Here is a 13,633-nt window from a genome sequence, read left to right as displayed (position 1 = left end):
ACAGGACAAGCGTGGCAAGGAAGGTCATAAAATGGAGCAAAGCTCGCTCAACCAAAGTCTCGCTTAACAACAGACATTTAGGGCTCAATTGTGGTCCTAAGTCGAGAACTAGCTCTAATGGCCTTCCCTAGGAACACATCATAGCCCGCAAATTTTGGATAGCCTCATTCCTGCAGATGTCATCCTGGACTTACGACCATTTGTTTAGCCGCTGTTTGAAATCCCAGGTGGCCACTGGAAAAGGCCCGTTAAGCGACTCATCCTCGCCCTTATGACCATCGTAGCATCCCCCAAGGTCTTATAATAAAAGTTGGGACCAATGTCTCGCTTAGCAACAGAAATTTGGGGTTCCCTTATGGTCGTAAATCGAGGACTACCTGCATTCTATAATATTGTGATGGTGAACCTATGGCATGCGTGCCACAGGTGGCACATGGAGCCATATTGATGGGCACGCGAGCATTGCCCTAGCTCAGCTCCGGTGCGCATGCAAGTGCCGGTCAGCTGATTTTTGGGCCTTCTGGTCCCACCGGAAGTTGGCAAACGAGCCGTTTCCGGCCTTCAGGGGGTGGGGAAGGCCGTTTTCGCCCACCTCAGGGTCCTAAAAAGCCTCTGTAGCCTGGGGAGGGCAAAAAACGGGCCTTCTGGTCCCATCAGAAGTAGGGAAACAGGTCGTTTCCGTCTTCCGGAGGGCCTCGGGGGGGGGGAAGGCTGTTTTTGCCCTCCCCAGGCTCCAAGAAACCCTCTGGAGCCCGGGGAGGGCGAAAAACAGGCCCACCGAGCCATCACGTGCCAAAAGCATAGGGGGGGGGGACATTGAATTATGGGTGTGGGCATGCGTGCGTGACCCCCCCCCACGCTCCCCACACTTTTGGCACGCGACGGCAAAAAGGTTAGCCCTCACTGCTATAATGCGTTGTATTCGGACTCATCGCATTTGCTCACATTTCGAAAAAAAAGGCCGTCACGTTTTAGCGGAATTCTTTTAAGGCGATTTCAAAACGCTGCTTAGAAATCCTTTTTATTTCCAGATGTCGATTCAAATCATCCAGGCCAAAAAAAAGGACCTTAAAAGGTTGAATTCGTAGCAAGTGGATCAGGATTTGTTCATCTGAGGTGACGACACCCCAGAAAACCAGCTCCGGGATCCAAAATGATCTCAGCCGATTTTGAACAACGGGCCCTATCCCCCCAAAAATGAAATTTAAACGTGGAGAAAAGCGAAGTTTTTACATTTAGGATTTTAAAAAAAAAAAAAAAAAATCAAAGGTATAAGAAGCAGAGATTAGGCAAGACCTGGCTCGAAAATAGGAACGGCGAGATGGACTTGGAGTCCCAGCGGACAATCGCTTGAATACGAGACAGCCGTGTGCGACAGCAGCAAAAAAAAGCTAATACGATCCTTGGTTGTATAAACAGAGGCAGAGAATCAAAATCACTTGAAGTATTAGTACCGCTTTATAAAGGCCTTAGTAAGGCCACATCTGGAATCCTGCGTACAGTTTTGGTCACCACGTTACAAAAAAAAGATGTTGAGACTTTGGAAAAAGTGCTGAGAAGAGCAACTAAGCAACTGGAGATGAAAACATATGAAGAACGGTTGCAGGAATCGAGGTTATAAAGACAAGAGGGAACATGATAGCAGTCTTCCAGTATTTGAGGGGCTGCCCCCCAAAGAAGAGGAGAGGGGTCAAATGATTCTCCAAAGCACCTGAAAGCAGGACAAGAAGCAATGGATGGAAACTGATCGAGGAGAGAAGCAACCTGGAATGAAAGAGAAACTTCCTAACGGTGAGGACAATTAGCCAGCGGAACAGTCTGCCACCAGAAGTTGCAGTTGCTCCATCAACTGGAGGTTTTTAAGAACAGATACTTCTCTGAAATGGCTTAGGACAGGTTCTCCTGCTTGAACTGGGGGCTGGACTAGAAGACCTCCAAGGTCCCTCTTCCAGCTCATTCTATTCTACCTGCTATTTCGTCGCTCATCCAACCAACTTCATCGGCCAAACTATATGTCTATCTTTCTAACTCTGTCTATTTATCTCTATCTCTATCTCTATCTCATCTCTCTATCTCTCTCTCTCATCTATCTATCTCATCTCTCTCTCTTTATCTCATATCTCTCGCTATCTCTATCTCATCTCTCTCTCATCTATCTCATCTCTCTCTCTCTCTCATCTATTTATCTCTCATCTCTCTCTCTTTATTTCTATCTCATCTCTCTCTATTTCTATCTCATCTCTCTCTCTATCTCATCTCTCACTCTTTCTCATCTCTCTCTCTCTCTCATATATATATATATATATATATATATATATATATATATATATATATATATATATATATGTATATATATATGTATATATATGTATATATGTATATATATATGTATATATGTATATATATATATATATATATATATATATATATATATATATATATATATATATATATATATATATATATATATATATATATATATATATTTCGTGATCCCCTTTTGCAACCTTCAGACCAGCAAAGTCTATTTGGGAACCCCGATTCACTTAATAACAACCGTGTGTTGCTAACTTAACCACTTGCAGCCGTTCGCTTAACAACCATGGCGAGAAAGGTCGTAAAACGGAGCAGTCATTCACTTTCACAAACAGATCAACTCAGCAACAGAAATTTGGGGCTCGAGGGTAGCCGTAACTCGAAGACTACCGTAAATCATTCCTACAATCCTTCCAAAACCTAAAAACCGAACAGAAAAATTTCAACTCTAATCCGCCTTTCTCAGGATCCATTTCCCCCTGCCCCGATAATCTACTAAAAAGGGGGGGGCACGATCTGCCTCCCTCCCCCCAGACCGACCCAGATCTCTCCCCCCCCTCCTGTTGAATTTGCAGTCAACCTGCTTCAATTATAACAAGGATGACTCAGTCACGACTTCTGGGAACACGCAAAGGATTTCAATGCATCCATTGAAAGGATGACTAAGGCGGCTCGGATTGGCGCACAGGGTCACCGCTGTGACATCACCGGCAGATTCGATCCCGTGACACGCACGCCATCGCCCCGTGGATGAGCCACACGGTCCCGCCGAAACCCTTCCCCGATGCTACACCAAAGGTTTTGCTGGCAAACCCGAAAGAATTGCGGAGAATTTAAACCTTTTGAGCCCGGTCGCTTCCCAAGCTCTCCTCTTTTCCTGCCCAAGTTACTAGTCCTCGCCATCTCCAGACCGAGGAGGACGGTGGAATTCAGTGCACCTGAATTCAGATGCTTCAGGTGCGTGGAGTTCAACCATCCTCCTCGGTTTGGAGAGGGCGAGGACTAGTAACTTGGGAAGGGATAGAGGAAAGCTTTGGAAACGACCGGGCTCAAAGGTTTAAATTTTAAATTCTCAGTTTGAAGACGGTGAGGACTAGTAACCTGGGCAGAGGAGAACTTTGGAAGCTTCCATTTAACCATCCTCCTCAGTTTAGTTTAGTTTACTTTATTGCCATCGCACTTCGTACAACGAAATTAAATCCCATCTTCAATGTACATTATAACTATAAAAATAAAACACAAACACACCTCCTTCACATTCTATATACAACTGAACTGAAAAACCCCTGATATTGCATTAATATTCCACTATACGGTAGAATTCAATATAGTTACTGCCCTGAGATAGAAGCTGTTTTTCAGCCTATTTGTCCTTGTTTTTATTGTCCTGTACCGTCTGCCAGATGGTAATAGTTCAAAAAAAAAAAAAAAAAATGGTGAGGACTAGTAGCTTGGGAAGCTTGGGAAGCTTCCGTTGTCAAATAAACTGGCTCGTTTCCTCAGCCTGTGAAGTAAAATCCACAGAAGTCACCCCGTTAGGAAATCGTGGTCAAATAAATCTATATTTTTAAACGGATAGGGAACTCTGCGTTGAAGAGCGAAGTTGCAAAAGCGAGCCAGAAATCTCCCATTTACATTCCAGATCTGGCTGTCTATTTGCATCCACTCCCGATTTTATCGAGGACACGAGGGCTAAATATATATATTAAGATATAAATCTATTTACCCTCCTGCTTGCTAGGAATTCAACGGGCATACAGAAAATAAAAATTCCAGCCACCCAACCCCAAAACAGGAAGCAAAAGGCTTTAAACACATTCAAATCCACGTTTTAAAATCCACATTTTTTTTAAAAAGAACAAAGATTCCGTTTGTTTGCTGTCTTTTGGGTTATTTGTAAAAAATAATAAAGGCAGGATACAAACATCCTTTTTCTGACCCTCTAATCCTTTAATTCAGGGTAGTAAATGTTCATTCATAAATATTTCCAGAGCAGGCACGGGTACCCAAAAAATATTTCCTAAGGAAAAAAGAAATGGATTTATATAAATATAAATCCAGATTACCAGCTTGTTGTAGGGAGACAAACAGACCCAACCCCAATCTCAAACTTAACAATGAACACAACGGCCAAGAAAGGAATACACACATCCAAAAGTGGCAAGCAAAAAAATAAAAAATCTGGATTTATTATTATTAGTGAGGAATAAACAGAAGAAGGAAAGGAGACCAAGAGGAGAGAAAAGACATAAATTTGTCCTAGGGCTCTCCAAGGTGAGAAGCTGAGGTGAGCAAACCCAAGCTAGATTTAGAAGCAATTTAATTCATTTTTTTTTGCGGAGTTTCTGAACCTCAGTGAGTTTAAGACGGTTGAACTTCCAACACCCAGAATTCCCCAATTCTGCAGGCTGGGGAATTCTGGGAGTTGAAGTCTACCGATCTTAAATTTGCCGAGATTGAGACGTACTGACTGACGTCAATGGTTATTTTAGAAGGCCGAACGGTTCACACCAGGCTTGTGAGTGTGACACACACAACCCACAAAGAATGCGACCCTTTGTCTAGAAAGGGCAGCAAACAATTGACAAGAAGAACCAGGCCGCAGCTCAACCGGTTTAGCGCGCTGCGAACGAGAGGCTTTGTCCGAGACCGTCACGCAATCAGCCTGTCTTCCTTCCCTCTGCAGATCCGTCTGTCAGCCGAGATTTAAAGCAGATCCACCCACGGGAAATTGCAAATTCGAATCTCACCGACAAAGGAATAATAATAATAATAATAATTTTTTAAAAAATCACATTACTGTGGCTTTCGCCCCGCTCGTATATTAACGTTTTGCAGAAGAGGAAGGAAGGAAAGGATTGAAAATGTGGGTTTTGTGGTTTGTTTGTTTTTTTTTAAATTGAAAACCAAGCTTTCGAACCTCAACCGCCTAGTAGTCAACCACAAATTCCTTTTTTTAAAAAAAAAAATTGCAGGATCTCCAACTCAGGATTGTGCTGTCTTTTTTTATGGATTATTTATAAAAAGTTCTCTCAAATCAGAGCCCTCGCAATCCGAGCCGGTGTCGATTTCTTCTTCTCCTCTCTCTTTTTTTTTTAAAGGATGAAAATATAGATCACACACGGCAGGGAACAAAGCATTGAGAGAAGGGGCAAAAAAAAAAAAAAAAAAGGATTTGGGAGGGAGGAAAAATTGCTAATAAAACCACTCTTGTTTTTTACAAGGGGAAAAGAATTGAGATTGTTATTTAAAAAAAAAAAGGAATGAAACACCGGCTCTCCAAAACAAAATAAAGGAAATTAGGGCATGGAGCTTCCTTTCTCGATGGCGGGATGGGCAGCAGATCGATTTAATAAATAAAACAAATAAAAATCCCCTTCAAAGGAGGGAATTGCAATAAGATCGCCAGGAAACATCAACTGAATATCTCTGATTTATTTTTTTATTTTTGATTCAGCACCTGGTGAAGGCCAGGTAGTGTTTATCGGCAGTCTTTCCATTCAATCCCCTTGTTAGATAATAATAATAATAATAATAATAATAATAATAATAATAATAATAATAATAATAATAATAATAATAATTCCACTTTACTCGGAACAACTTACATCCTCCGATGATACCTTAACAGTTCCTAGGTCCTTGGTTAGGACTCGAGCTGCTGAGCTATTAACCAGCCTCAAAGGCTGTGAATCTCACTAAAGATTAAATAATAATAATAATAATAATAATAATAATAATAATAATAATAATAATAATAATAATAATAGGATCTGCTCCCATAATCCACCGATAGATCAAGCAGTCCTAAACGCTTGGGAAGTGTTTGACTAGTGATTTAGGATACGAAATCCAGCATGGTCATCTCGTTTGCTGTGTATACCGTCATAATAATAATAATAATAATAATAATAATAATAATAATAATAATAATAATAGATACCCAGGACGCTGACAGCAACCCGTATCACCCATTAGCATCAGTCAACGGTATTTGTGACACATTTTTAAATGTCCAGTTGACCGAGTTTCATTTTTAACGAATAAAAGAGAACAATAATAATAGTAATAATAACCGGTTTATCACGAAACGTTAAAGAGACCGAGGCCCTTAAAATCTCACTGGATAATAAATCACCGATATCAGATTTGGCCTTTTTTTTTTTTTTGCCACGTTCTATTCCAACGGTCAAAAGCAGATTAATTTTTCCACCGAGGCTTCCCGTTTGCTTGCAAAAAAATTTTTTTTTGCAAAACCGTTTCCAAATTTGCCTTCCCGGGATTTGCAAATCCCGGAATTAAGCCATTTCGTCTAGATTTCCCACGAGACCTGTGGCTTTTCTTTTTTTCTTTCCGAGAACAACACCACAGCGCCACTCTGCACGATTTCCCCAGGCGCATCTTTTAAGACATTCGGAAGGAGCTGTTCCCTATTTATTTCTGCCACGCAATTTTCAATCGCATTTGAAGACGGGTGAGACTTCAACTCCCAGGATTCCCCAGTCCAGAATTAAATTAAAGTGTTGCTGGCTTGGGGAATTCTGGGAGTTGAAGTCTCCCCCGTCTTCAAATGGCCCAGGTTCCAATCGCCAATTTGGTACCCTCCAGCTGTTAAAATCTGGTCCTTCCCAGCTAAATAGCCAGCCACACAAAATCACCCTTTAAATATCTCCCCCTCTGCAATTGAGACAGGTGCAAAAAACTCTATTTAGTTTATCTGCACTACCCTTCTGCCCATTTTCCTCCTCCCCAACCAGCTACCACCAAATGCATCTTCATCCTTTTGCAAATTCCATTTTATTTTTATTTTATTTGCAACCTCCATTTGCAAATTCCCCTGGGAATTTCTCTTCGCTCAAACCAGGCTGGTTCTCACCTCTCCTGCCCACCCTCCCCAAAATCCAGGACCAAATAAAATAAAATAAAAAATCCACACCAATCCCAAAGGTTACATGGAAAACAGAAGCAGTGTCATCACCTGGACAGGGAAAAAAAGCTGTTTTTTTAAAAAATATATATATATTTTTAGCATCCTCCATCTGCCCCGCTTGCCTTTGCAAAATCTAAAAATACTCCAAAGAAATATATATATATAGAGAGAGAGAGGGGGGGGGAGGGAGGGAGGGAGGGAGAGAGAGAGAGGATGCATCCATCTTAAAGAGGCACCCCACCCAAAATTTAAAAAAATATATTATCACCTCTTGGTGCCCCATCCTTTCCTTTCAAAGCTTTTGTTCCTTCCCCACAGCTTTGCAAAAAAACCAACAACAACAAAAAAAGGCGTTTTTATTGCAAAGGCTTCGATTTTTTCACCATTTGCAATTCCCAGGTTTGGGGAGGAAAAAAAAAGAGCCTTTTTTTTTTTTAAATGTATTTTTAAATAACACGCCCACCGTCCACCTGCATGCAAAATTAAGGGGGGGGGAAAGAAGGACTCTCTTCCAAAATTGCTTTTTTTTTGTTTTTTTCCTTCTGTTTTGGATCCTTTTTCCACCTTTTTTTTTTTTTTTAAAGGGCTAGGTTGTTTTGCAAATAGCAGAGCCAAACATCCATACATTCAAATGCATGTATGTGCAATGCAAATGGAAGGACTGCCATTTCAAAGGCACATCTCCACCCTAGATCAAGGGTTTTAAACAAAAAAATATATATATTTTAAAATGCAAAAAGAAAGAAAGAAAGAAAGAAAAAGACAGACAGAAAGGACAAAAGAACGAAAAACAGAGAAAGGGAGGGAAGAATGATTGGGGTGTTTTAAATCTGTCTGGGCCGAATTGTTTAATTCGGTTTTATTCTGGGTTTTGTTTTTTTTTTTAATTTTCTATTTATGTATTTTATCGTTTGGCTGTTCACCGCCCTGAGTCCTGCGGGGAGTAGGGCGGTATATAAATCAAATCAAGATAAAGAAGATAGATAAAGAAGATAAAAATAAAGAAGAAGGGAGAAAAAGAGAAAGAAAGAGAGCGAGAGAAAGAGAGAATGAGAAAGACAGAAAGAAAGAAAGGAAGAAAGGAAGGAAGGAAGGAAGGAGGGAAGGAGGGAAGGAAGGAAGGAAGGAAGGAAGGAAGGAAGGAAGGAAGGAAGGAAGGAAGGAAGAAAAAAGAAAGAAAGGAAAGAAGGAAGGAAGGAAGGATGCATTCAAAGGCAGCCTCCTCCCTCCCTTTCTAACACCCCCGCCCCATTTTCTTTCTTTCTTTCTTCCTTTCTTTTTTTTTTTTTTTGCACGTTTGCAAAAGAGAAGGAGAAGCATGCAAAGATGACCTCATTTCTTCCTGGAGAAAGGAATAAATAAAGAGAGGGAGGAATTGCAAAAAAATAATAATCATAATAATAAATTGCAATATTACCCGTAGGCTTTTTTTTCTTTCTTTCACCCCAGGCGGGTGGGGGGCGTTGGAAAGGGGTCGCCTCCCCAATTTTTGAGATTTTGGGGTGGGGGGGATTTTTATTTTTATTTTTTTAAAAAAGAGCCTTTTTTTTAAGCTGTTTTCATTCATTGGGGCACCCAAGGTACATGCCATTCAATGGGGGGGGGGTGAGAGTTTAAAGCCATGTCTTCCCCCCCTGTTTTTTTGTCTTCTATGGGGAAGGGGCGCATGGAAGGCAGCAGCCCCCCCCCCAAGATATCTGAACCCCCCTTTTTTTTTTCATCACCCTGGATTATTTATTAGATAGGGGGGAGAGAACAAGAGACAAGCAATTGCAAGAGGAGCATCAATTGCACCAAAAATAATAATAATAAAGATTGCTTTTCTGTATTTTATCTGTCCCTAACCCCCCCCCGCCACTCCCCATTCACCAAAAGAGGGAGGGGGCGATTTGCCCCCCACCCCACCCCAGCCCCCCAGGCCAAAAAAACCCGAGAGAGAAAATGCGTGGGAGGGAAGGAAGGAAGAGTCGCTTTCCAATGCACCAAAACCCAATGCAAGCCGGGGAAACCGTGCACACGACGTCCGTCTCCTTGCAAAACGACCCTTCCCCACCCAGGGGGGAAAAAATAAATAAATAAAAACACCACCAGACCCCCCCCCACACACACACACCCCGTTACTGGCGGCGAGATAATAATAATAATAATAATAAATAAATAAATAAAACTATCCCGCTTTTTTTGGCGTGCACCTGTTTTAATGCAAGAAAAGGAGCATTGCACGCCGGTGCCCGCTTTGCATCGAGCGCTACTTACATCGCGGAGGACGCTAGATGTGGCGGGCGGGCGGGCGAGCGGGCGGTCAGAGGCGGCGGCGGCTGGCGAGGCTCGCGCTCCCCGAATGAAGAGGCAGCAAAATGGCGGCCGGAGCTGTCACATCCGGGCATTTCAGAGAGGGGAGGGGGGGAGAGGAGGAGAGGAAGGGAGGAGTCCGCCATTTTGGTCGGCCTCTTTTTTTCCTCACAGGGCTCTGTGAGAGAAAAAAACCCAATCCAATCCAATCCATCAGAATAGAGCTGGAAGGGGACCTCAGAGGTCTTCTAGTCCAACCCCTTGCTCAACCCTATACCGTTTCAGACAACTGTCCAGTCTCTTCTTTTAAAAAAAAAAAAAAAAACAAACCTCCCTAACATTTGGATAAAAATCGACTCAAAGCATGACTCCCCACCCCAAGTGGGGGGGGGGGGGGAAACAACAAGATTCAAATATGGCGTCTTGAAGTCATAACTTTCATCTTTTAAACGAGCCCCGTAATCCCTTGCGAGGTGGGGGAGTTTCTGGGCCGCGGAATGGAGCTGAGAGTTTTCCTGGCCGGATGCCCTTCCCTGTCGCCGGTGCGGAGTTTTATGTTCAGCAGATGTATTCTCCGTAATATTGAGAACGCGGACTTACATTCAGCAGATATATTCTCCGTAATATTGAGAACGCGGACTTACATTCAGCAGATATATTCTCAGTAATATTGAGAACGCAGAGATATATTCAGCAGATATATTCTCCGTAATATTGAGAATGCGGAGTTATATTCAGCAGATATATTCTCAGTAATATTGAGAACGCAGTTACGTTCAGCAGAATATTCTCAGTAATATTGAGAACGCGGACTTACATTCAGCAGATATATTCTCAGTAATATTGAGAATGTGGAGTTATGTTCAGCAGATATATTCTCCGTAATATTGAGAACGCGGAGTTATATTCAGCAGATATATTCTCGGTAATATTGAGAACGCAGTTACGTTCAGCAGAATATTCTCAGTAATATTGAGAACGCGGACTTACATTCAGCAGATATATTCTCAGTAATATTGAGAATGTGGAGTTATGTTCAGCAGATATATTCTCCGTAATATTGAGAACGCGGAGTTATATTCAGCAGATATATTCTCGGTAATATTGAGAACGCGGAGTTATATTCAGCAGATATATTCTCGGTAATATTGAGAACGCGGAGTACATTCAGCAGATATATTCTCAATATTGAGAACGCGGAGTTATATTCAGCAGATACAGTCTCCGTAATATTGAGAATGCGGAGTTACGTTCAGCAGATATAGTCTCCGTAATATTGAGAACGCGGAGTTACATTCAGCAGATATATTCTCAATATTGAGAACGCAGAGTTATATTCAGCAGATATATTCTCAGCTTTGGCCCAAAGAGAGAAATATCTACCTTTACCTAGGATTGAACTCATAGCCCCCTGATTGTAAGGTGACAGCTCTATATACGGGTAGTCCCTTGATATATTCTCATTGCGCTCAGAGAGAGAAATATCTGCCTCTACCTAGGATGGAACTCATGGCCTCCTGATGGTAAGGGGAGAGCTTCACCTCTAGGCCACCGCATCATTCTTGAAGTCATAACCTTGAAGACCCCAAATTGGGGCGTTTTGACCTACCTGACTGGAATCAACGGGGTTGGCCTGGCTTCGCACAAACCAGCTATCCTGGCTTTTGGAGACCAAGTGGTTGGGGGTTTAGTCCCGACTAAAATTCAACTAAACATAAGTGCCAAGCTAAGCAGGATTGAAGGCTGGGCAATGTCAAGTTGGCGCCTGGGGGATTTCACACCCCATCATCCCCAGCCAGCTTTATGGGGCGGATGGAGTCAACGGCGCGAAGAGTACCAGGTTGCAAAATAAGGCAAAAGATGTTAGCTGTATTTCCACATAAGACACACAAGTGAGACAACCAACACATTTTAGCCTGGCATGTGCCAACCTGGTTTGCTTCCGATCTTGGGTATACCCTGCCCCCACCTGGGAAACTGGGTTTTTTTCCCCCAATACACTTTATTAAGCTTTTATTACATTAAAAACATAAAAAATTATTTCACTCAACAACAGCTATTTGTGGTGCTTTTCTTGTGACGATAATTCGTGCATTATTTACAAAAATTAAATTGGGCGTATTTACATTCTTATTTTATCTATTACTTATACTTAATAACTATCTCTCTTTAATTTATCTCCGTTCTATCCAGTTATACCACTGTCCCACACATTGTAAAATATCGATGCCTCTTTATCTGTTAGACTCAGCGTTAATTTGTCCATTTCTGCGCAATTCATGACCTTTTGTATGACCAGTTTCTCTGCGGGTGTGCATGGCTGTTTCCAACATTAAGCGTAGGCAATCCTGGCAGCGGTTAATATGTGTAGTACTAGATATTTTGTGCCCTTCACATTTTTTTTTTTTTTTTGGGAAGATCCCCAATAGGAAGAGTTCCGGTTCTAAGTCTAATTGTTCGTTAGTAATTTCCTGTAGCCAATCTTTAACTTTTAGCCAATATTTTCGAGCCTCAGGACAGGACCACCACATATGGTAGTATGTTCCCTTTTTCTTTTTACATTTAGGAAACTGGGTTTATTAAATAAACCACCATTACTTGGAAGCAAGCATAGAACTATGTAACCCCAGAAATAGGGGTTTCAATTTTATAGGCAGGGAAAGATACCAGGGGGGAGGGGGGGGAAGTGACTTACAACCAGTCCTCGCACTTACGATCGTCATCATACTCCATGGTCACATGGATAAATATGTAACAATTGAATTCTACCGAGTCCTCGGATCACCATTTGCAGGGCAGCTTCCAACATGCAAAGTCAATGGACAACTCTGGATTCCTTTAATGACACGATGCGTTTAATGGCGGTGATTCAACCACCATGGCAAAAAAAGGTCATGAAATTGGCCATGACGCACGTAAACTTGGTCTGCAACATAAGTTCTTGTCCCAGTCGTGATTGTGAGTCAACCTGTACAGTGTATTATTTGCAAACTACATAAAATGACAGCAATAAGTTTTTTTTGGGCACTGCGTAGCTGTTGTGAGCTGCTGGCTGATAAATAGAATTTAACCAAAAAAAGCATCTCGGTCCTTTAAAGGGCTTGAATTCCAGTCGTAATTTTAAAGAAACGTGGATGCAAAAAACTCAACAAATATCGAGGCAAACGTTGAAACATTTAAATATTTATCTCGTGCTCACACCGGTGCACAAAATAGCCGAAAGCAAATTTCACAGCAAAAAAAAAGCCCAAAATTACATTCCAGAGTGGCTAAAGCAGGATGGGACGGCCACTGTGAACATAAATATTTATCTTTATTTCTATCTTGCTTTTATATTTACAAATAACTCAAGGCAGGAAACATATCCAACGCACCTTCCTATTTTTTTTTATTATTAACAATTACAATATTAAAAGAGATGCAACCGGCAAACCTAAAGGGAACCAATCTCTATTAAAACCATCTTAAGGAGGTATCAAAATAGTCCTCAACATATGACTACAATTGAGCCCAACCTTTCTGTTGCTAAGCAAGACGTTAAATGAGTTTTGCCCCATTATTTTTTTACCGTTCTTGCCATTGTTGTTAAGTGAATTCACTGCACTTGTTAAGTTGGTAAGATGGCACTTAAACGAATCTGGCTTTCCCCCATTGCCTTTGATTGTCAGACGGTCACAAAAAGAGGATCACACAACCCCGGGACACTACGACCGTCATAAATATCAATCGGCTGCCAAGCACCCGATTTCGATCACGTGATCATGGGGGTGCTGCAACCTTCATGTCGAAAACGGTCATAAAGTCACTTTTTTTCAGTGCCGTTGCACCTTTCAACGGTCGCTAAATGGAAGATTGTAAGTTGAAGACTACGGTACTTTACCGTTGTAACTTCAAACGTGATTAAACAAATGGTTGTAATTCGAGGACCAGCTGCAATTCCTATTTCTTGTTTTATCCCTTTCAACGGTTAACTGAAACGTCATGCCAATCCAGGCAATTTCCACGTTCGCTGGTTCTTGGAACATCAGCACAACTTCCAGAAATACCGTACTTTTCAGAGTATAAGATGCACTCCCCTCCCCCAAAAGTGGGTGA

At 41.7% G+C, this 13,633-nt stretch overlaps 1 protein-coding gene across 1 annotated transcript in view; it reads right to left on the bottom strand.

The window, feature by feature from the left end:
* LOC117659825 (vesicle-associated membrane protein 2) overlaps nucleotides 1-9,684 on the bottom strand; it is a 28,366-nt gene extending 18,682 nt beyond the window's left edge. The window contains exon 1 of the mRNA XM_060684914.2: nucleotides 9,503-9,684. Coding sequence (XP_060540897.2) covers nucleotides 9,503-9,684 — 182 coding nt within the window. The remainder of the gene's footprint in view (nucleotides 1-9,502) is intronic.
* Nucleotides 9,685-13,633: the final 3,949 nt, after the last annotated feature.

This window comes from Pantherophis guttatus, chromosome 4, assembly GCF_059756535.1.
Source record: "Pantherophis guttatus breed Tessera chromosome 4, ASM5975653v1, whole genome shotgun sequence".
NCBI lineage: Eukaryota > Metazoa > Chordata > Lepidosauria > Squamata > Colubridae > Pantherophis > Pantherophis guttatus.
The sequence above is the reverse complement of the archived record's forward strand: the minus strand, read 5'-3'. Positions and strand labels throughout refer to the sequence as shown.